We start from the raw sequence: 21,117 nt of genomic DNA on the forward strand, positions 1-21,117 counted from the left end.
CGCTATACAATATGTGTTGTAGCTTGGCATAGTAAGCAGTCTAAAGCCCTGCTGGGTTTTTTAAGAGTATTTTTAAGAGTACTGGTTTGAATAATCTAGAGAATGAATTTATTTAACAAAGTATGCAAAGTCTGAAAAGTATACCTTGATACTGACCATTTCAGAAATAACTGTTTAGCATCCCTGATTACTTACCAGCCTTTCCCTTCTCAGTGCTTTGAGGTCCCTTAGCAATGATTTCTCCTGCAACAAAATGTGCTGTCTGCATGCTCATTCCCTCTTCCACCCCACCTTTTTCTAACGGCAAACATCCCAATTCACCCTTTTCCTTTCCTCTTGTGGCCTTCAAAAGCTTAGTTTTAATTACATGCAATAGCATTCATAGATCTGAAATCTGGAAGGTATTCGTGGCCTGTCACCCACTTCTGCACTGTTAAAGATGTAAATTACTCCCTTTCACACATTCTTAATTGATACTGTTTATAATTTACACGTACTAATGAGCGCATGTTGACCTCCTTAGTAACTCATTAAAACCCACAAATTACTCTTTAGCAACTGCTGTGTCAATAAACATGTCCAAAATCTAAAAATAACAGATTTTGCTTCGGTGTTGAAATGCAGTTAATGGATAATTTGGTAAGTGAAATGAGGTGTCCTGTGTGTTAGATGACAGAAAACTTGGAGCAACCAGAATTTAAATGCACACAGGGAATTCTTAATATGAAAAGTTCCCTTTGCAGGAAAAAAAAATAAAAATACTAAGTTTATTGCTGTCAAAGTATTGCTGTGTACAGCATAGTAATAAAAATAAACTTTTTTTTCCAGCTCAACAGAAATAGATGATATGCTCAGAAAAGCCACAAATTTGCTGCTTACAAGAACTCTAAGTAGTTGTTTACAGAACCTAATTAAAAAACCTCATATAGGTTTAACAGAGGTAAGTTTTAAAACACACCCTTAAAACCAGGGGGTTTAAGACAATTAGTGCTAAAACTATATGTAAAAGTAGATACACAGCTATTGATATGACAGTATAAGAAAATCAAATAATGTTTGCTTTAAAATGGAAAATTTAAAGAGGTGAAAGATGGAAGTATAAAACCCATCAATATCTGTTGCATATGTAAGAACTATACAGTGTTGAGTCTAGTTGACATTTTGAGAGAGACATGAGGATGAAAGAGTTCTGTCTTTTGTATGATAAACACAGGTTTGCAAGAAATAAGCCAAAGACACTTAGTTTTTTGGTTACGTGCAGAGTATGGTTTGTGTGATTGTCTCCTGTCCAGCAATTAGTAGCACTAATGTTGACTTTCTCTTCCTTTATAAACTAGAGTGAGGAGGAGAGTCTCTCTCACACTAACTGTGTAAAGCTTCAGAGTAAACCTCCCAGATCAGGAAATTTAGAAACCTCAGGCTCACTCAAATACACAGAACTTTTTCTGTAGTAATTGCAGTTAAAATGTTCTAGTAGGTTTGTGCATGGTTTTTTTCTTCATCACGTCTCCTGGTTTAATTTGTTTATTGGGCAGAATAAGACAGGATGAGATAGTGAAGCACTGTGCACATTTCCTGCAGGTACATGCAGTGCCAGGAGACAGCAGGTACCTCCTGAAACTTGAGAAGGATTTAGGCTGTTGCCATTAGAGCAGTGTTATGTCCTACTGAGTGGTGTTTTTAAACTGCAAGAACCTCTTACATAGATGACATCAAGAAGATGATGAGAAAGGAGCTCTGTAGATCATATGTTGCTATGTTAGTGAGACAAGCTGTACAGTTTTTCTGAGACAGTTCTCTGTTCTTGAAATTGGTAGAGGAATATTTTTCAAGAATATGAGAATAAATTCACTACTGTTTTTTAAATTATCAGTTTGATATATTTGATGAGAAAAATGCTAAAAAGGGAAGACTTATTTTGCCATTACATTAGTGGTCCCTAAAACAGATTGTATGCAGTGAGAATAAAGATAAAATGGTATTTCAGTTACTGTGCATTGTGTACATCGTCTGATTTGTGAACTGAGTGAGAATTCAGGTCCTGTTTATAAAAAGCATTTGTATTATGTACGAGCAGATTGTTACCATTGTTGTGGGGAAGGAGTTGACACCCTTATTTTTGAAACTCCCTGACTTCAGAATGCATCATTCTGCAGGCAATATGTTGACTTTTTTTAATGACAGTAAATGTTTAAAACCTATTTTAATGGCACGAATTAGTGGTTTTTATTTTGGCAATATATTTTCCTTTATTTTCCCTTATTTAAAATGTTCTTTTATGTTCCTTTATTAAGTTGGATTTCAATTGGAATCAAAATCCAAGTTCAGTTGGATTTATTTCACTTTTTTTTACTAAATGGCATAATTTGTACATGAACTACAGTGTTACTCCTTAGTGGTACTTGAAACTCACAGGAAATAGGTGGTAACCTGAAATACTGAATTTCTAGTAACTTTTGCTCCTGAAAGGAGGAGCCATTTACAGAATGAAATGACAATGTGTGATGCAGAAAGGATTTTTACGATAATTTTTGAATCTCTTGTAGCTTGTTCAAATCATCATAAACACAACACATTTGGAACAAGCCTGTAAATACCTTGAGGATTTTATATCTAACATTACAAATATTTCACAAGTGACTGTTCACACTGCAAGACTTTATGGACTTTCTACATTTAAGGTATGGTATATCTCACCTGTTATATAACTGTATCTGAAAAGGTGTGTTAAAATCACTGTAAATGAAGCACTTTAAAACAAAAGGAGAGTGAGGGCAAAGCTGTATGCTTTCTCATTTTTGTCTCTAAAATAATTCTGAACTCTTAAGCATTCATTTGTAACACTGAGCACATAAACACTGGTTTTTATGTTACGGGTATGGCCTGGAATATGTCAGTATCATAGTATGTTAAGGTGTTGGAATGGACCTTAGAGATCATCTAGTCCCAACCCCCTGCCCTGGGCAGGGACACCTCCCACCAGAACAGGTTGCTCAAGGCTTTAGCCAACCTGGCTTTGAACACTGCCAGGGTTGGGGCAGCCACAGCCTCCCTGGGCAACCTGTGGCAGGGTCTCATCACCCTCACAGGGAAAAACTTCTTCCTAATATCTAATCTAAATTTCCCCACTTTCAATTGATTCCCATTACTCCTTGTCATATCACTGCAGTCCCTAACCAAGAGTCCCTCTCCAACCTTTTTGTAGCCCCTTCAGGCAAGTTATGAAGCTTCCAATAGATTAAGCTCCTGTTTGTGTAACATCTGACATTGAGGTGCTGGAGTGGGTCCAGAGAAGAGCAACGAGGCTGGTGAAGGGACTCAAGCACAAGTGCTGTGAGGAGAGGCTGAGGGAGCTGGGGTTGTTTAGCCTGGAGAAGAGGAGGCTCAGGGGAGACCTTATCACCCTCTACAACTACCTGAAAGGAGGTTGGAGTCATGTGGGGGTTGGTCTCTTTTCCCAGGCAACCAGCAGTAGGAGAAGAGGGCACAGACTCAAGTTCTTCCAGGGGAGATTTAGGTTAGATATTGGGAAGAGATTTTTTTATGGAGAGAGTAATCCGTTGGAATGAGCTGCCTGGGGAGGTGCTGGATTCATCATCCCTGGAGGTGTGTAAGATGAGACTGGATGTGGCACTTGGTGCCATGGTCTAGTAACCACAGTGGGGTTGGACTTGATGATCTTGGAGGTCTTTTCCAACTCTGTTGATTCTATGATCTTCCTTTTCTGAATGGAGTCAAGCCAAACTTTAAAAAGCTTAATGTAAAATATTTATATCTATTTACTTTTATTCTACAATAGAACTATTTGTCTATTTCTAAATGGTGAAATTATTAATATAAAAGAAGTATTAAGAATGTGCTACAAAGCACAAATTATTCTATGTTCATTTTAGAATTTATGTTTTATTTACATGTCCTTTGTATGCACAGTAGTTGTTAAATGATCACTGGGAACTCGACTGTTTCTAATATATGGCAACTGCTTACCTGCACAAGCTGTATTTTTCAGAAACTGTAAAGGTGCTTAAACTTTTATTTCAGAAAATAAAAGTAAATCTTTAGTGATGCACAGACAATTACAATTTCATCCATTAACATGGCAACATTTGTAACCTGAGGGCAAAATAATCCTAAAATAAAAAATTGTAGTTTTCTTTCTATAAGACTCCTCATCTCATTAGGAGGTGAAGTTCTCTTACTTATTCTTGCATTTGTCTGCACAAAAACTCTGACGGATTTTGAAAGGTGATAACTAAAGCAAGAATACCAAGTGGCTTGTCTAGTCTGATGTCCTTGGCAGAGCAAAAACCTCATTTGCAATGTCCCTCTCCATGATGTTACTCCAGAAGCCTTAGTCCTTTGCCAGTTGTAAGGCAGACACACGTGCTATTAATGAGCAACCAGCTTATACATAATGTCAGGTAACTCAAAATGACTGAGATTTATCCCTGACTGAAATTAGTCAAAATTCTGATCCTTTCTCAGGCTATTTCAAGCATCAGAGGGTTGTGTACATCAACAAACAAGTTTTGGTATTCATATGCATAAAATACAGCAGACGTTCTTTCTTTGACCAAGTCTGGCTGAGTAGCTTTTTGGGTTTAGAACAGAAGCAAATGTGTGTGCTTGGGAGGTGACTTGGGTTTTTCTTTCTGAAGAAAACATTCTCCCAGAAGAATAAGCTTGTACAGGTTAACTTGTGCCATTAGTTCAGCGTTGCCTTCTTAGCCACTTTGTGCTTCTATATAGAAGTCTGTGAAAGAGAAACAAAACAAAACAAAAAGTCATCAGGGATTCCAATGCAGCTGCAACTTGGACTTTAGGTATTTGGTTTGTTTTTTTTCTGTGTACACTGAAACAAAGGAGGGCAATTTTTTGTATTTATGGGATAAAGAGGGCTAATCCTATTGAGAGTAGTGCTGTTTTCTGTTCTTCATTTTTTCCTCTTGATGCAATATGTAGAATATCCTAATCTAATATACCCTCTGGCATAGATATTACAAGTTGGGTGAGGTGGAATCATTGCAAAACACTTCATATTTCTAGTTGATTGCCAACAATTTTCCTATTAGCTGTCGCTTGTTTTGCTAAGGAGTTAATGCACAAGGCAAGACAGAAAGGTTCTGGTCTAGCAACCATTGTTAGGTTATCATTGCCCTGCCAGTTGTTTTAGTAAGCTTGCCCTAGGCTGCCCAGTTAACCTGTTGTGTACTGATAGTGCAAGTGTGTCTTTGAATTTGCATCTCTCCAGCTGTTTTAATGTACTATCAGTCCATGATATTTTAAAAATTCAAGCAAAACACTTCATGCAGCCATTGGCTCTGATTTCATCCTGGAATTTCATCTAGTAAATGCAGTTGCAAATTTGCATTGTATTTTTTGCTGAGTGTTTATGCTGCAAGTTATGTTTAACTATCCTATAAACTATCTAAGTTCTATTGGAGGGATTCACAGAATATTATCCCTGTGCTTAGTGAGCTTAGTATCTATGCAGTTCGGAAAAATACGGGATGAACACTGATAAGCATGTAAAATTTTTGGAATTGTTTCTCTCCTGTTTACTTCCCTGGAGAACTTGTTAGCACAACGTTCTCAAATTATAGTAGAAAATTCTTTTCTTGTTAATACTTCTTTTTTGTTCTCCCTGTTTTAATGAAAAGCTGCTCACAGTTCCCCACCTGGGCCCTCACAGAGTTTGGTATGTTCTACTGTTATTAGATTCATCTCCTGGTGGCAAATTGTGTCACCTCCATTCTTTCAGAGTGGTCAAAAATCTCCTTTTATTAGCAGCATTGATCACATTTGCATTCCATGAGAGGAACTTTTAAGGACATCTGCACTGTATGTTTTTAATACAGAACAAAACAGAAGGACTAGTCTTGTCGTTGCCAGTAAATCATCTTAACAGTTGAAGATGATACAATCAGTCCTTGAATGACTTATTTTTTAACGAAAAACCCTAAACCAAAATAAACAAAAAATCCAAGCAATTTTTGCTAAAACCAAGCAGATATATTGGCAAGTCCTATCATTATATATTTGAAAATGAGGCCTTATTGATAATTACAAACTTTTAATATAGACTTGACTTTAGATGAAACTTTCTTAGTCATGGCCATGTACAAAATTGTGGATGTCAGCACATTCCTTTGGCATGTTAACAGGTTGCCATGTTCTTGTGTGTTGGATTGGGAGAGCTGTTCAGTTGAGGCTTTTACAAGTTGGTTGGGCAGAAAAATGCTATTTTTAGGAAATCATGCTTTGATATTTATACATGGCAGGGCCACATGCTTTCTTGCTTACTCCTGAAGTGCCTCACAGTCTGGGGCCTGACTGAAGACTGAATTTGGCACACTCAATGTGAGGACACCTTTAAGCTTAGATAACTGTGAATGTTCTTAGTTTTTCTTTTTGCCTTTCTTATTTACACTTTTCTGAAGTTGTTTTGGAGTGCTTTCTTCCAGAAGAAAGATTGCCCAAGGAGGTGGTGGAGTCACCATCCCTGGAAGTGTTTAAGAGGTGTCTGGATCTGGTGCTGGAGGTTTAGGGGTTACAGCAGTGACAAGTTAATGTTTGGACTTGATGATCTTAGAGGTCTCCTCCAACCTTGATGATTCTGTGATTTTTATGAGTGCTCTGAATCATAGTGTGTGATGATCAGGATATTTAAAGGAGGATGAAAAATGATGAGTATTCTTCAGATGTGCAGCTTTAAGACCTTAATTATATAAAAATCAAATGATTGCTGGATATCTGTCAATAAAAGATAAAGTTATTGGGTTCTTTTATTATTTTCTTTGTAAAAGAAGGCAAATAAACTTTGTGTCAGGGTTGATACATTTGTAAGGCTGAATTAAAGGTGGTGGTTGTGAAGGGAGTAGAGAAATTGCTTTGTTTCCAAATTCAAATTAACTTTATTTGTCCCCGAGAACTTCGATTATTTTGTAAGCATGTTAGGTTATAAATACTCATAGTCTACATTATGGGAGTATTTTAAAAACCACAGCCTCAGACTTATTGTAAGGCAGAAGTTAAAATAAAGTTGAAATAATGTATTAAAATGAAACATTTTTTTAATCTAAGAAAAATGCAAGACTTCATTTCTGTTGATTAATATAATTTTATCTGCATTGAATAGTATTTTAGAACTCTGACAATTGCACATAATTTCTTTTTCAGGATGCAAGGCATGCTGCCGAAGGAGAAATCTATACAAAACTTAACCAAAAAATAGATGAATTTATTCAGATTGCTGATTATGATTGGACAATGTCTGAATCAGATGGAAGAGCCAGTGGATACTTAATGGACCTAATTAACTTTTTAAGAAGCACATTTCAAGTGTTTACTCATTTACCTGTAAGTGTTCAAAATTAAGTTTCATTTTAAGCTATTTGAACATGATTTTATCTTATTTTATTTTATAACATATTAAGGTTTTGAAGACAGATGTGATTTTTTTAATTGTACACATGCTGACAGATGTATTTCTAAGTGTTTTTCAGCACAGGAATATTGCCAAATGTGTTTCAGTATGTTGGTGATGCTTACCCATGATGGGAGTACTTAGAAAATGCTTTCAAATATGTTCAGATTATTTAGTAATATTGTTACCAACAATTAATTTACAGGTGGGGCAAGAATTCATGCAGTTTTCTAGAGCATCATGTGGCCTTTTTAGTTAGCCATCTTGGGTTTGTGTGCACATGCATTGGTTCAAACAATGCAGAATTAGTGCAAATCCTGGGTTTGTGCATAAGGTTATGGAAGTTTTGTGTTCTCCTAGGCTTTTAGCTATATAGTTTTGGGCATAAAAAGTAATTTGATTCTAGTTAACTGAGCTTCATTGAAATGAATCCATGTTCATATTCAAGTATATCCTGTTTTATTTTGTCCCATGAAAAAGAGTAACGTTAATGTCTTTTATGTACAAATTGTTTCATTCTGTTGTCTGATTTCCCCTTGCTGTAGGACAAAAAAGACTATTTCTAGTTTGGTTTCTCATCATAGTACTTTATAGGTTTGTAGATCTGGAGTAACTTCAGTAAATCATTCATGCTACATCTGCTTTTCATCAGCTTGTCCTTGGTTGCTACAGTTACACTGATGTCTGGGTGGTGTGCCCACCTGCAATGCTTATAATGAGTCCTCGATGCATAGAATGTTTTGAGGCCTCAGACTGGAAGTAAAAGATAATTTCTTTATGTACAGAGCAAGGTGTTGAAGTTGCTGGCTTAGCAGGTTGATCTGGTTTTCCAAGTCTTCCATGAGGAGGCTGTGATTCTTCAGTCTCCTATTTTTTTAATCTGTCTCAAAGGCATTAACCCATTCAAAATTATCATGTGAAATTGGCACGACTGTGTTGTGTGAGGCATGTGCTTCTGTGCCAGATCAGTGGAGTGTTTTTTGATAAAGACTAGCAAGTTATTTAGGTAGTTAAATTCATTGTAACTTAGTGTACAAGCAGTGTGGACAAATGGCACTGCTCCTTGATGGTCATACGCATATACAGTTAAGGGATGTGAAGTTTGTTGAGCAGGCTGTACTGGAGTCTGGCATGAATATTATGTTGCCATATAGCTATTCAGAAGTGAGCCACAGACAAAATGATGTGTTAAGAGGGATGGAAAGAAGCAGCTGTACCATTAAGACTAGAAAAGTGTGGAGGGAATAGAAATATGTGTCTGGAGGCTCAAATCAACCTTTGGAGAAAGCTAGTTCCTGTGCAGAGGTGATTCTGTAATTTCAAGCTCTGGTCGGGTAACAGACAGGATGTAGAACTATATAGACAATCTGCTCTGGCAAGAGTTTTCTTGTAATTTTCTACTTATCCTGCATATTGCTCCCTATGCCACAGGGCTTGGCCAGCTGTAGAAACTTGCAGTCTTAGGAATGTTGTTGTGTGTGAACTCTGAGTTTATGTGAAAATGTGTATACAGTTTCCTAACTGTGGTTCTGGTTAGATTTGTACTAGGAAGTTATTTGCAGTAAGAGAATACCTAGAGTAAAAGCATTTTCAAAGGTTAGCCCAGAACTAAGTTCTATAACTCATTAAAATAGAATCATAGAATGGTTTGAGTTGGAAGGAGACTTTAAAGGCCATCTAATCCAAACCCTTGCCATAAGCAGGGACACCTTCAGCTACATCAGGTTGCTCAGAGCCTGGACCTGCCCTTGAACACTTCCAGGAACTGGGAAACCACAGCTTCTCTGGGCAACCTGTGCCAGTGCCATTTCTTCCTTCTATCTAAATCTGAATCCTCTGTCAGTGTGAAGCCATTCCCCTGTGTTGTATCACTCCAGGCCCTTGTCCAAAGTCCCTCTCCAGCTCTCTTGGAGCCCCTTTAGGCACTGCAAGAGGGGATCTAAGGTCTCCCTGAAGCCTTTTCCAGGCTGAACAACCCCACTTCTCTCAGCCTGTCAAATAGTAAGTGCTTTGGAGTGCTAAACTTAGCTAGATTCTCATATACCATAACTTAAGATTTGGAATAGTTCTAGAGTTCATTTCCAGTAATGGATTATTCCATTCATATCACGGTGAAATTTGCATAATAATTTTTGTACAGCTGGCAGAAACATTCCACTGCTCAAAATAGTTTCAGAACCTTCTCTGTAGTTAGAAATCAAAGAACAGAACTCTAAGCCATGGGCCATAATTCTAGTAAGGAAGAGTGGGACAGGTAGAGTGATCTCTTCTAGTTTAGCATACTGATTGTGTTGGAGGGCATTGTGCTAGGGATAGGGACACTAGTTCTCTGTAGTCATGCTCAAGCGTCACTGACTTGTTTCAAACTCAAGTCTTTTTATAGAAGTGCTCTAATATGTTCTGTAATGATTTATTTTGGTTTTTTTGTGGTCTTTGGGAGCCTTGTTTTATTTTAGCTGTATGTGTAAGCTGTGTAAATGCACAGGGATGTGTCTTCCTTTGGGCTTCCATGTGGGGCTGTACCAAAGTATTTCTGTACCAATGTAGACATAACTATTAAAAAAAATACATATTATGTTGTGTATGTTCTATGCAATTTGTGTTCTTTTCATTGGCACATCAGAGCTCTTGGGTAGACCAGGATCAAAGCTGTACTGAACCTGCACACAAAGTGTCACAAATTGGTTGGAGTGTGATATCTCTGTTGAATCACTGGGAATGTCTTGTATCCCTGAAGCCTTTTTTTTTCCTGTCTTAAGTTTTGCATCCTAGTTTTCTCCTCTGTGTTTGTTTACTGTACTTAGGAAGCAGTTTTGGAAAAGAAAATAGCTTTATTCCACCTTGGAGTTACATTGCTATTAGATTTATGTTAAAGTTTATTAATGGGTCATGTTACATTTAGCATCTTAGTATCCTGAGTATTGCTTGAACAAAGTGTGTTAATGACATGCAGATAATCTCTGTCAGACAAGATGGTAAACATGGCATTTGTTTTTTAACCTAAGGGGTTTGGAATATATTCTGTCTGGTAATGGAAACTTTCTGGAAAGGCACTTCAACAGACACTTTGTCATTTGATGGTTGCTACTTTGATATTTTGGCATGTAGTATCTTATAGAAAAACATATTATTGGCAAGTTAGTATTATTTAAATTATTAAATTGTCTAAATCTCTTTGTTATGCCTCAGCAAAATACTGTAGAAGTTCACAGGTTTTAAAAAAATAATGGAAGGAATAATGTAGCTATAATTGTTCTTTTTGTAAGCTTTTTCTTACCTTTTATTGCTACCAATTTTTTATTCTTTTTTTTTTTTTTGGTGTTGACAGTACATCTTAATTTTTTTGTTTTGATTGCCTTACTGGTTTCCTTCTCAGAATAACAACAATGACCATGCAGCTATGTCGGTAAGTAGATGCAAGATGAAGAAAAAGCATGTGAACAGAAAAACTATGAACTGCCTGCAGGCTTATTGCTTCAATTTTTAATCATTTAATAAAACAACCCTTTCTGTTTTGCTGATGGCTTGCTGTGTACCTTGTGTGGTTGCATGCAGGGATCAGGTTAACGGCTAACATTGGCTTTCATACCCTGGGATGGACAGCAGGAGTCCTAAAAACCTTGCAGAAGGCTGATGGGGTGTGCCTTGCATCCCAAATGAGATTATTTAGAGGAGACTATGAGACCTTTTGAAAGAGAGGTCAGGTATCAAAATAGAGCCACGATCCATGCATATAGAATAAGAGTAAAGAGAAATAGCTGAATAAAGAATCTGTGGAAGTTCCATCGTTTCTCTGCTACATCTGCCTGGGGTCAAGGCAATGAGTGTGCTGATGTTTTTTATTTGCCTTATTTTTATCTTTTAAGAAGGTGGTGGATTGCATTTGAGAGGTCTTCCATCCCCTGATTATTTTCAGGTCATCAATTGTTTTGCATAAGGAGTTCACTTTGATTTGGCATAAGCAATTCCATGATAATGAAAGTGATGAAGTTAATATTACTAAATTATTAAAATCTGGAGAATGGATTTAGCAATGGGCCTCCAGATTTTTAGGAGCCTAGAGCGCATGAGTTGCAAGTGGAGGTTTAGGGAGGTGGATTATTTGGTCTGTTAAAGGGAAGGCTGGGAAGAGATCTAGCAGCAGCCTACAACCTCTTGAAGAACAAATACAAAACTGATGGAGTCAAACTCTTCTTGGCAGGACTGGCAAGTTCATGTGTGGTTATGGGCACAGGTGGAAGCTTGAGAGGTGAAGCTTTGACATTAAGGAAGAAGTTTGCATGAAGAGAGTAGTTCGGTGTTGGAGGAGGTTAAACAGAAAGGCTGTTGAATTCCCATCCTCCGTTGTTTTGAAGGCTCAGTTAGAGCAAAGGGCAATGGACCTGAACTAGTGTTGGCAATAGTCCTGCTCCAGGTAAAGGGTTGGACTGGATGATATTGGTGGTTCATTCTAGTGAACATTTCCATCATTTGAATACTCAGCATCATGTTGAACTGTCAGACTAATAGATGTTGTGAGCACTGTGAATATTGAACATTTCGTGTAGCAGTTCTTCCTGTCGATGTTGCTTAGGTCTCTGTCTGCTGGTTATGTCATGACCTAGAACTAGCAGAATTGCCGCAGTGCAGAGAACAGAAGTTCTGTGGCTTTTGGAAGGTTATAGCTTGAGAATCATGCAGCTCTTAATGGTTCTGTTTTCTAAATTCACAAGAATTTAGTCTTTTGAGATTATGTCTGTTTCAGGTTCTTTTACATCCCATTTGAAGCTCATGTTGCAGTTTGTAGTGCCATTAGGTGCTTTGAATTGAAAAGCAAAATAAAATTTCATTATATAGCCATTAATCTCATTAAATAAATTGGTTATCAAATTTGTTATTAAGGACCTGCTTCTTTTAGTTTTTATTTTGGACAGTTAAGGAAAAACGTTACCTTCTATTTTCAGATCAGTTAATTTGAAATTATAGTGAGTCATCTAAGTTTAGAATTAGCTGAAATTTTATTTGATGTATGTGCTTTGTCAATACAAAGTTATTCCTAGACAACTCTTTGGATAAGAGTGGCCATTGAAAAACAACAGTTGCAAATTACTTTCAATGAGGTATTTTTCATTGTTTCAGTAGACTTGGAAGTAAAATTGAGTCTTAAAAATTCCATTAGTGTTTTTTAATATACTTGTATTTTATCAATAGTTCAAAAGATGGATTTTAGCCCTGACTGATAAAATATGTATGTTTAATTTCTTTGCATTTTTGGAAAGAATGGCATCATTTCATATTGTTAAATTAATTCTTTAGCTTAACTTCTGAGATTTAATAGATGAGTTTTGTTATTTCCTTTTTATGCTGAGGATGGCAGTTTGTGTTATTGTATTGGCTCTGTGATTGGCAGCAAAAGCCTAATTTCACAGCTTGCAGTGAGGGTGAAGGGGTGGTGGTTTTCTGCAGCTATATTCAAAAACTGTCAATCAACAGCCTCCACAGGCTACTTAGAGAATGGGTTTTCTTACTGGTTTCTCCAATTGCTGCTTCATGCTGTCTTTGATTGGCACGGCCTGGCAGGGAGGATGGATGAATCTGTCACTGGCTGGTTAATTGTGTTGCTGGTCTCAGCCTGACATCAGGTCTTTGACTCCTAAGTGGCTCAATACAAAGCAAATTAGCAGATTGTAGTCATATTTCTCATTCTATATGCTTTGACTTTGTTGAATGCAGTCCATAAATCATACTGACTGACACCATAGTGAATGATGAAAGCTGCTTTTGAGACAGCTAGCATGGGTTTTAGAAAGCAGCACCGCCAAGGTGCCGTGGAAGGATGAATATGGTTGACCCTTTGGGAATTTTCCTAGGAGCCAAATGTCTCTTTACTACAATTGTTCTTAGGAGAAAAGCTTTTGGGTCCTATAAAAAAGGATTTAATATGTCAGCAGATTCTCTTTACAAGCTCCTTTGAAATATAAGAAGTTTGTCTAAGGGTTTTCTCTTTCTACAGTCTTGTATTTCAGCAAAATGTGAAGGCTGGGTGAAAAAAGCAGTTGCCTTTAACACTGTTAGCAGGTGTTTTTGCTTATAGAATAGGGTCCTTGTTTCCTAAACTTTACATTGGTTGAGTGGAAGAATAGGTTTTGTAGATGGCAGCAATTAGCATAGGCACAGCCAAGACAATAGTGGTGTCTCCAAACGGGAATGTGAGGAGCCTGCTGAATCTCTGCATGCTGTTGAACATAGGTATTTAATTGCTAGATAACCATGGCCACCCCAACCCCCTTAAAACTAATACTGGTAGTTAAAACCCCCAAACCAACAAACTGATAAATAATAAACAATTAGAGTGTTTTAAAACTAACTGTTTAATCCTGGAAAGTAAATGTTACTGTGATGTTCACAAATCCTTAAATTTCCTCTTCAAAATGCTTTATGAAAAAATCACAAGGAATTGATTAATTGGTAGGTGGTAGCAATTTGCAGATGGATTTTTAACTGGAACCATTTTTCAAACACAAATTTTCGTTTTATTCTTTTCTGTGTATCATACATCCAACATAATTTGAACTGGGAAGCAGTGAATTTTGAAGAGGATAACAGTACAGTTCACATTTCTCAGTTGAAATTCAGCATTTTGGTAGATATGTGTAGCTTCATTTTTTCCTCTAAATCTGAGAATATTGAGTGATTTTAGTAAGTATTAACTGTGCAGAGTAAACCTCTGTTATTTGTTGGTATGCCATTTGAACAATAAGCCTGTAGTTCAAGTTACATAGTTGGAAATAGTTTATATGTTAGGATGTTTCCATTTTATGAAATTTCAAAATAAACATTAAATGTACATGTATTGATACTTATTTAAAGTCCCAGTGGCTTTAACCATGTCATTTTTGCATTGTAACCATTGTCTTGTGCTCCAGTACTATTGATATTTGCCAGATTGTAACAATCAACTACACATGCTTGTTAGAAATATCAAATTCTGTCTTTTATGGAAGATAAGAGGAGTACACATTGTTTGCATATGAAACAAACTGAATGTTAAAATTCTTCATGACAACCTATTAATCTGGTGGAACTTTTATTGCATTAGAGTGGCAGCATAAATAGGACATGGAGCTGATTTGATGGAGCAGTACATTAAACAAAGATGCACTAGTTGTTCCATTAAATCAAAATGACATTTCCATTAACTATTTCAAACCTACTACACTGTAATTAAATGAACTGTGGCCCATTGAGTCCCCTTCTCACCTCCTTTTTTCCTTCCTTTTCTCCCCTCTTCCCCCCCATTCATATTGATATTGTTCTGCTTGGGGAATAGAGCTGCATGTCTCCCAGTGTAATTACCATTGGGTTTGGGAGACTTAAGCATGCTGTTCTTGCATTGTTTCTTACATTCCTTGTTGTCAGTTCATCTATTTTGGTCAGAAATGTGATTTGATTTTCTGAGATTTTCAGTTAAGAATCTGGCATCTCATTTTAGATTGAAAGCTCCTTACAGTCCAAGGTGTCCTAATGCTAAGGAGGTATTAGCAACAGCCCTTTAATGTTTCAGTGTGAATGTGAGGATAGTGAAGGCTTTCCATTGTATTATCTACATTTTAATTACCATTAACACATAATGGCTTTTTAAAGTATGAAACATTTAGGGCCAAATTTGCTTTCTGTTATGACAATTTTCTGTATGTGAAAATTCAATTATGTGAGCAAATTATCTCACTGAAGACAGGATCTGGCTCTTCAGAGGCTGGAGCAGAACTTTCCAAACTTTTTGGGACAGTGAACTTCTGTCTATTATCATTTTTCATGGCTTATATGTGTTTCTGTGAGTCAACAGTGAATTGATCAACCTGACTCTGCAGAAAACAGCTGTGGAACCATTGCTTTAGAGAAGTAGGTGTCATCCCTTTACTGATGGATAGAAGTAAAACAGTAGTGGTGTGTGCTCCAGTAGATGTGTTATGTAATTGCCATTTAGGCTGTGTAAGTGTGTTGTTACCTTTGTTTCAATGTGTACTCTAACACTGACATCAGTTGAAATCATGGTTTGAGTACATTAAACTGCAGAGATTCATATAGCTGCATTTGAAAGCCGAAATCACTCTGCTTTAAAATAGAATGGTGCCATGTGGTTGGGTGTCTGGTCTTAAGTAGTTTTCTTAACTCCAAGGTAGAATTTCATTATCTTTCTTTTTTTTTCTGCATTAAATTTTTAATAATTTATCAAGTTAATGTCTGATTTTATGGTTTTTGGGGTTTTTTGATCTTATGTTGGAAAAATTGTCTCAGTTACACGTAGATGCTAAAGAGCAATGCTACTAGCTAGACTGTGATTGGGAAATATTTCTGTTTCGTACAGCAGAGGGCTACATTTCATTTTGTAAGCAGTTGATCACTGACAACACTGATTTATTAAGCACCTGAAAAAGATGATGGATAAGCATGAATATTTTAAATTATTTAGCAACAAGCTTTGCGATGGGCCCCAAGCAATTAAAGTACCAATAATTAGCACAAGCTGTTATGAGAAGTGCCCCAACTGATAGCAATCATTTTGGTTTATATAAAGTTTGAGGGTTGGTATTTACTATTGTGAAAAATATGCAACATGTTGGTTTTCATTACCTTCTTGCTTTCATTCTGTGTGGGTTAAAGGTATTTAAATAAATCCACAAAACTGTTCATATGCTTCAGCAACTTAGATTGTGATTGTTTGGGAAATGTCCTTGTATCCACGAAGGCTGTTGGATTTCTGGAAGAAATATCAGTAATTGCTTTAACATGTATTTTATCTAGTTCTCCATTTCATCTAATAGGAACAAAGCTAACAGGTCAAAGAAATAACAGCAAGTGTGACCTTACACCTTCTAATCTAAGTCCTATATCATTAAGACTTTGAGTGTATATTAAAATCAAGTCAGATAAGCAGTTGTTTAATAATGGATCACTTGTTTCTGTCTTAAAACCTGTTGCTTTCTCTACTAGGGAAAAGTGGCCCAGACAGCTTGCATGTCAGCCTGCCAGCATCTCTCAATGTCCCTAATGCAGATGCTACTGGACAGTGAATTAAAACAAATAAGCATGGGAGCAATTCAGCAGTTTAATTTAGATGTGATACAGTGTGAATGTAAGTAGATATTCCTATCTATATCTGTCTTAACACTGAAAAAAAGTTATTTAATATAAGCTATATAATGTTCTTTTTCCATTATCTAGTTAAACTTTGTATATAAAAAGAAATAAAATTACAGTACATCTTCTTGTAAAAGTTATTTATGAGTTATAACTGCTTTGCTGATGTTGTTTCATTCATAAGGTCCATCACAGGCACATTCCAGGCCTCACTGTGATGCCTGTGATTTATGTTCTTGCTCATCACCCTCCCCCAGCTTTATTCATTGATGCTTTGGGATTAATTGATATGACAGTGACATTTCAATTAGTGCTTGGAGTGTGCGAATAATTCACAACTGTTGGGTAGTTTTAGACTACGTTGATGGGTTTGATGTTTCACATAGACACAGTGGAGTATACTCAGATGCATTTTGAACTTAGATGAAGTGCAGAAAAGTTACAGATGGATAAAGTTGTGAATATCTGAAGATAACATTTATAAAAATTCTTGGCAATATTCCAGGTGTTTTTTTTCTGATCTTTAATATTGCAGTTTGATTCTTTCTAGTATGAACTGGAGAGATTGAAATAAAAGCAGAAAATGTGATTACTTGTCAGATTCTATTTCTTTTCTATTAAAAAACAATCAACAGTCCAACCAACAGCCCAACAGTCTGTTAATGAGCATCACTCAGTTAAAGTCACTAGGTTCTGAAGTTCTTAGTTCCAGTGAGTAGATATAATGCTAAGACAATGTCCAGGAAAGGAAAGTGGAAGGGAAGAAGGTGATCAGGTGGTGAACTGCGATTTCACTATCCTGCACTACATTTCTATGCAGTGTGGTACCTATAGTACCTAACTTTGAAAAGCAGAGCAGAAAATGTGAAGTATCTTTTGCTCAATAATAGGAGTAGCATCAGGTGGTCTTATCTCATGATTTATAAAAAAAATGTGATCATCCTTTTGCTCTTCTTTTAAAAAGTCTTTGTTTTCCTTTCAAACATTCCAAGAGCTTTCAGTTAGATTTCAGTTTGTCCTGTTCTAACTGAAGTATTTCTTCACTCTCTCTACGTATTTTATAACCTAGAGCAGTTTTCTACACCCTTTCTCAGTGGTGATCTTCCACTAGGATGATTTAAATTCTTGCAACAGTGTTCAGAAAACAGACTGTACTAGGTCCCATTGATTAAAATCCAAATCATAGTTTTTTGCTTGGACATTGCATTTCAGTTCCCTGAAGAGGGAAATGGATTGGGAAGGGCAGGTATTTGCAGTTTCTTGAAGATGAAAGTCAAGTGTGGATTGCTGTGTCTCACTTTACAAGAAGAAATGTGCATATAATGAAAGATGAACTTTACAGAGAAATCATCCAGATCTACATGCCTTATATCAGATTTTTATTAAGGAATTAGAACTTGTCAGAAATCCTAGTTGTTCAAAGAGCTAAATGTAATTTTTGTATTTTAACATAGACAAATTGTGAGGTAGGATTAATTAGCAGAATGAAATATGGTTGAGGAGATATCTATCTTCACCCAGATGTGAATCTCTGCAAGGATGAAAAGGTTTTGGGTCCTGCCTATAAAGGAGCATAGGTTAGTGGAGAATTTGTGCAAAGCAGGATACTATACATCTTCCTGATCAGGGTTTCCTGATGGTCCCTCCTTTTTGATCCGCTGTGTGAAGAGCTGCAGTGTCCAAGAGCAAGTGAGACCTTGACCAAAGTGCTGTCTGTTTAGCACACACAAAGGTAATCTCCAGGTGGGCTGGGCATGCCAGAAGCTGAGGAACCCAAATCCTGTTTTTCCTTGAAAAGGCACTATATTCTCCTCTGGAGGCCCCTCACTTTACCTGCCTCCTCTCCCATCTGGGAAGTCAGGTTGACTTCACTCACTTGAGACCATCCTTCATCTGCTGGTCACATATGGCAGCACAGGAGTGAGAGGAAGCAGCGAGATCTTGCTGATGCTGGGGGCAGGGCTGGGGGCTGCTGCCTGGCCAGCTGGCAGCTCCCTCAGCAAGGCTCCCCTCCAGGCATGTTTGAACAGCTGGAGCATCCAGCAGGGCTGCAAAGTGGCTGCTGAGATAGTCACCTGATTCTCCACTCTTCCTTTAAAAATGCGTTTGTAGCTTTGCTGTTCTGACTGTGAATAAATGCTGTGAGACTGAAAAAAACTGTCCTAATTTAGCTTTTGATTCAAAGTCTGGACTCTGGTTTTTAATTTCTGCCACTGAGCAGAAAAATTATTTGTCAGGAATTAGGCACTGAATTCCTAGGACAACAGAGAGGCACAAGCAGATGATGTCTAAAACATGGGGGGGGTGAGAGAATAAAACGAAGAGACCTGTTAATAAATCTAGAATTGCATAGAAATTCAGTACAATTTAAAGATGTCTTAAATTCCTTATAACAGACACATCCTCTTTCTTAAGACCTCTATTAATGCATATCTATCTCAGTTCATATATATCCTATATACAAAATGGAATTAAAAGATCAAAGCAAAATATTCAAAAGAAAGTGGACTGAAGTAACCTTTACAATATTTACATTTACTATTATAATGTATGTATTACCTCTCAGCCTGGTTTTGTATGATTAAATGCTTTTTCCATCAGATCCTGCCTCCTTTATATTCCCAAACTGCCTGTAATAGGAAGTATGTTGAGATTGCACGTTGACACATTGTGCCAAAGATCCTGTTCTATATACAAGAGAATGTCTACACAGTATCATCAAAGTGGAGGGAGAAAAGATGTTAACAAAAAAACCTTGTGAATACCAGTCGTGTATATTTTCAGCTTATTTTTCCCGAACATGTAAGTTTCTGATTCAAACTGCCAAGCAGCCAGTTGTTTGCCCCTAAATGTGACAGCTTAATGGTGATCTGAGCATTTCATTCTCCTATATTATAAAATTCCTGAGTGCTTTTATGCACACTAAAACCCTACCCCTCCAAATCCTCTTTAAGCCTGGAATGATTGTAGGGGGTGAATATTTAAAAGATGTATATATGACAATGTTTCATTACTACCTGGAAAAAGACCCTTAGGACAAAGACATTAAGAATGTTAATCCTGTTCTTATAATATCTTCCTAAAATGCTGTGCAGTAGAAAATATTTAATTAGCTTTGTAAAATTGTTAGCAAAACTTAAAAGCCCTGAGCTGAGGGTGGACTGTCTGTCTATTACCATAAGTGGATTATCTTTTTGCCCTTTGAACTCATGAAATTGTAATAATGAAACAAATTCTACTGTAGTCACCTGTCAGAGTGATCCACATGTGAAAATTAATGCTTGTGCTATAATCAGTAAATGTAAATTCATCATATAAAAGTGTAGTCAAAGAGAACAAAGCTTATACAATAATTAAGTTTGGTACATTCTGTGCTTCTTGTTCTATAGCTGCAATGGTAGTAGAGATGTAGAGAAACTAAATCATTCTGCATTATTTAATGCATTAGGATAAATTCCAAACTATGTTGTCCTGATGAGCTGCAGAAAAGATGCAAATATTTGCCCTGTGGCATGTCAGAGTATCCTGCTGTAGGAAAGTACCTCCCAAATTATACAGTGATAGTAGCTAACTGAAAGGATTTTCTGCAGTTATATTTACATTTCAGTTCTGCAGCCTTTTCTTTGCCATTGATTTGCCTTCTGTCACTGGGGTGCTACCATTGTGGAGTGGCTGGAGGAGCTCAGATTCTAGTGGAGGAATCTGATCTCAGTGTCCTGTGTATAAACAGAAAGTCATACAGGATCAGATATAGATGGGCCTTATCTTTCAAGAGTAGTACATGTTCTCTTTCCCATTTAGGGGTGTAGAAAAGATGCATTCTGACCAGCACACTTATCCTCCTTGTTAGTGTGCTGCCATAGCTCACAATTCATGTATCTCTTTTTAGCTGTTTGCTGTGGAGCTTTACTTAAGAATTCCCTGCTGTTCCCATTTTAAATGATACATTTGGCTGAGCACTGAGGCCAGTCTGAAAGGCCTGAAGAAAGGGTGGTCCTAGTGACCATGAAATACCTGCAGGAGACAGCCATGTAGTCACCCAAGACTTTAGCCTAAGGTGTTCAAAAGGGTGTTTTCATAGGCCTGGACATGCTTGGTTACTCTGCAGGTTGCTGGTTGTATAGGCTATTTTTATTTTGCAAAACCCAGACAATTTATAATGCAGACTTGTGACATTACAGTGTTCTCCCTAGGGCATTTGATTGATATTTTTTGTTTCTTTAATTGATGAAGAATCATGTAATATTCCAATTTAATTCATTCTCCTCTTACATGACTTTTGTGAAAAAAAATTCACTACCATAACATAAGTAATAAATTCTGCCTCTGCTGGTAAAGCTGCTGCTCTGATACTGTATTCATCCGTTACTGAGCTATTCTTAAATAGGTGAGATGAACCATAGACTCATAGAATTTTAGTGGTTGGAATGGACCTTACAGATCACCTAGTCCCAACCCCCTGCCCTGGGCAGGGACACCTCCCACTAGCCCAGGTTGCTCAAGGCTTCATCCATCCTGGCTTTGAACACTGCCAGGGTTGGGGCAGCCACAGCCTCCCTGGGCAACCTGTG

General features: G+C 37.1%; 1 protein-coding gene and 1 long non-coding RNA gene across 2 annotated transcripts in view; both read left to right on the forward strand.

Annotated features, from left to right (window-relative positions):
* Positions 1 to 828: 828 nt before the first annotated feature.
* LOC103806207 (exocyst complex component 6-like) lies at positions 829 to 7,377 on the forward strand (the record flags this gene model as incomplete). The annotated part of the gene is made up of 3 exons (XM_009078888.1): positions 829 to 940; positions 2,547 to 2,681; positions 7,180 to 7,377. Coding segments are annotated over 3 exons (445 nt in total), but the record flags the coding sequence as incomplete, so codon positions are not given.
* Positions 7,378 to 10,771: 3,394 nt separating this feature from the next.
* LOC103806206 overlaps positions 10,772 to 21,117 on the forward strand; it is an 11,940-nt gene continuing 1,594 nt past the window's right edge. The window contains exons 1-2 of the long non-coding RNA XR_624774.1: positions 10,772 to 10,832; positions 16,400 to 16,541. This is a non-coding gene — a long non-coding RNA (uncharacterized LOC103806206). The remainder of the gene's footprint in view (positions 10,833 to 16,399; positions 16,542 to 21,117) is intronic.

This window comes from Acanthisitta chloris, unplaced genomic scaffold (genome assembly GCF_000695815.1).
Source record: "Acanthisitta chloris isolate BGI_N310 unplaced genomic scaffold, ASM69581v1 scaffold14237, whole genome shotgun sequence".
Taxonomy (NCBI): Eukaryota; Metazoa; Chordata; class Aves; order Passeriformes; family Acanthisittidae; genus Acanthisitta; species Acanthisitta chloris.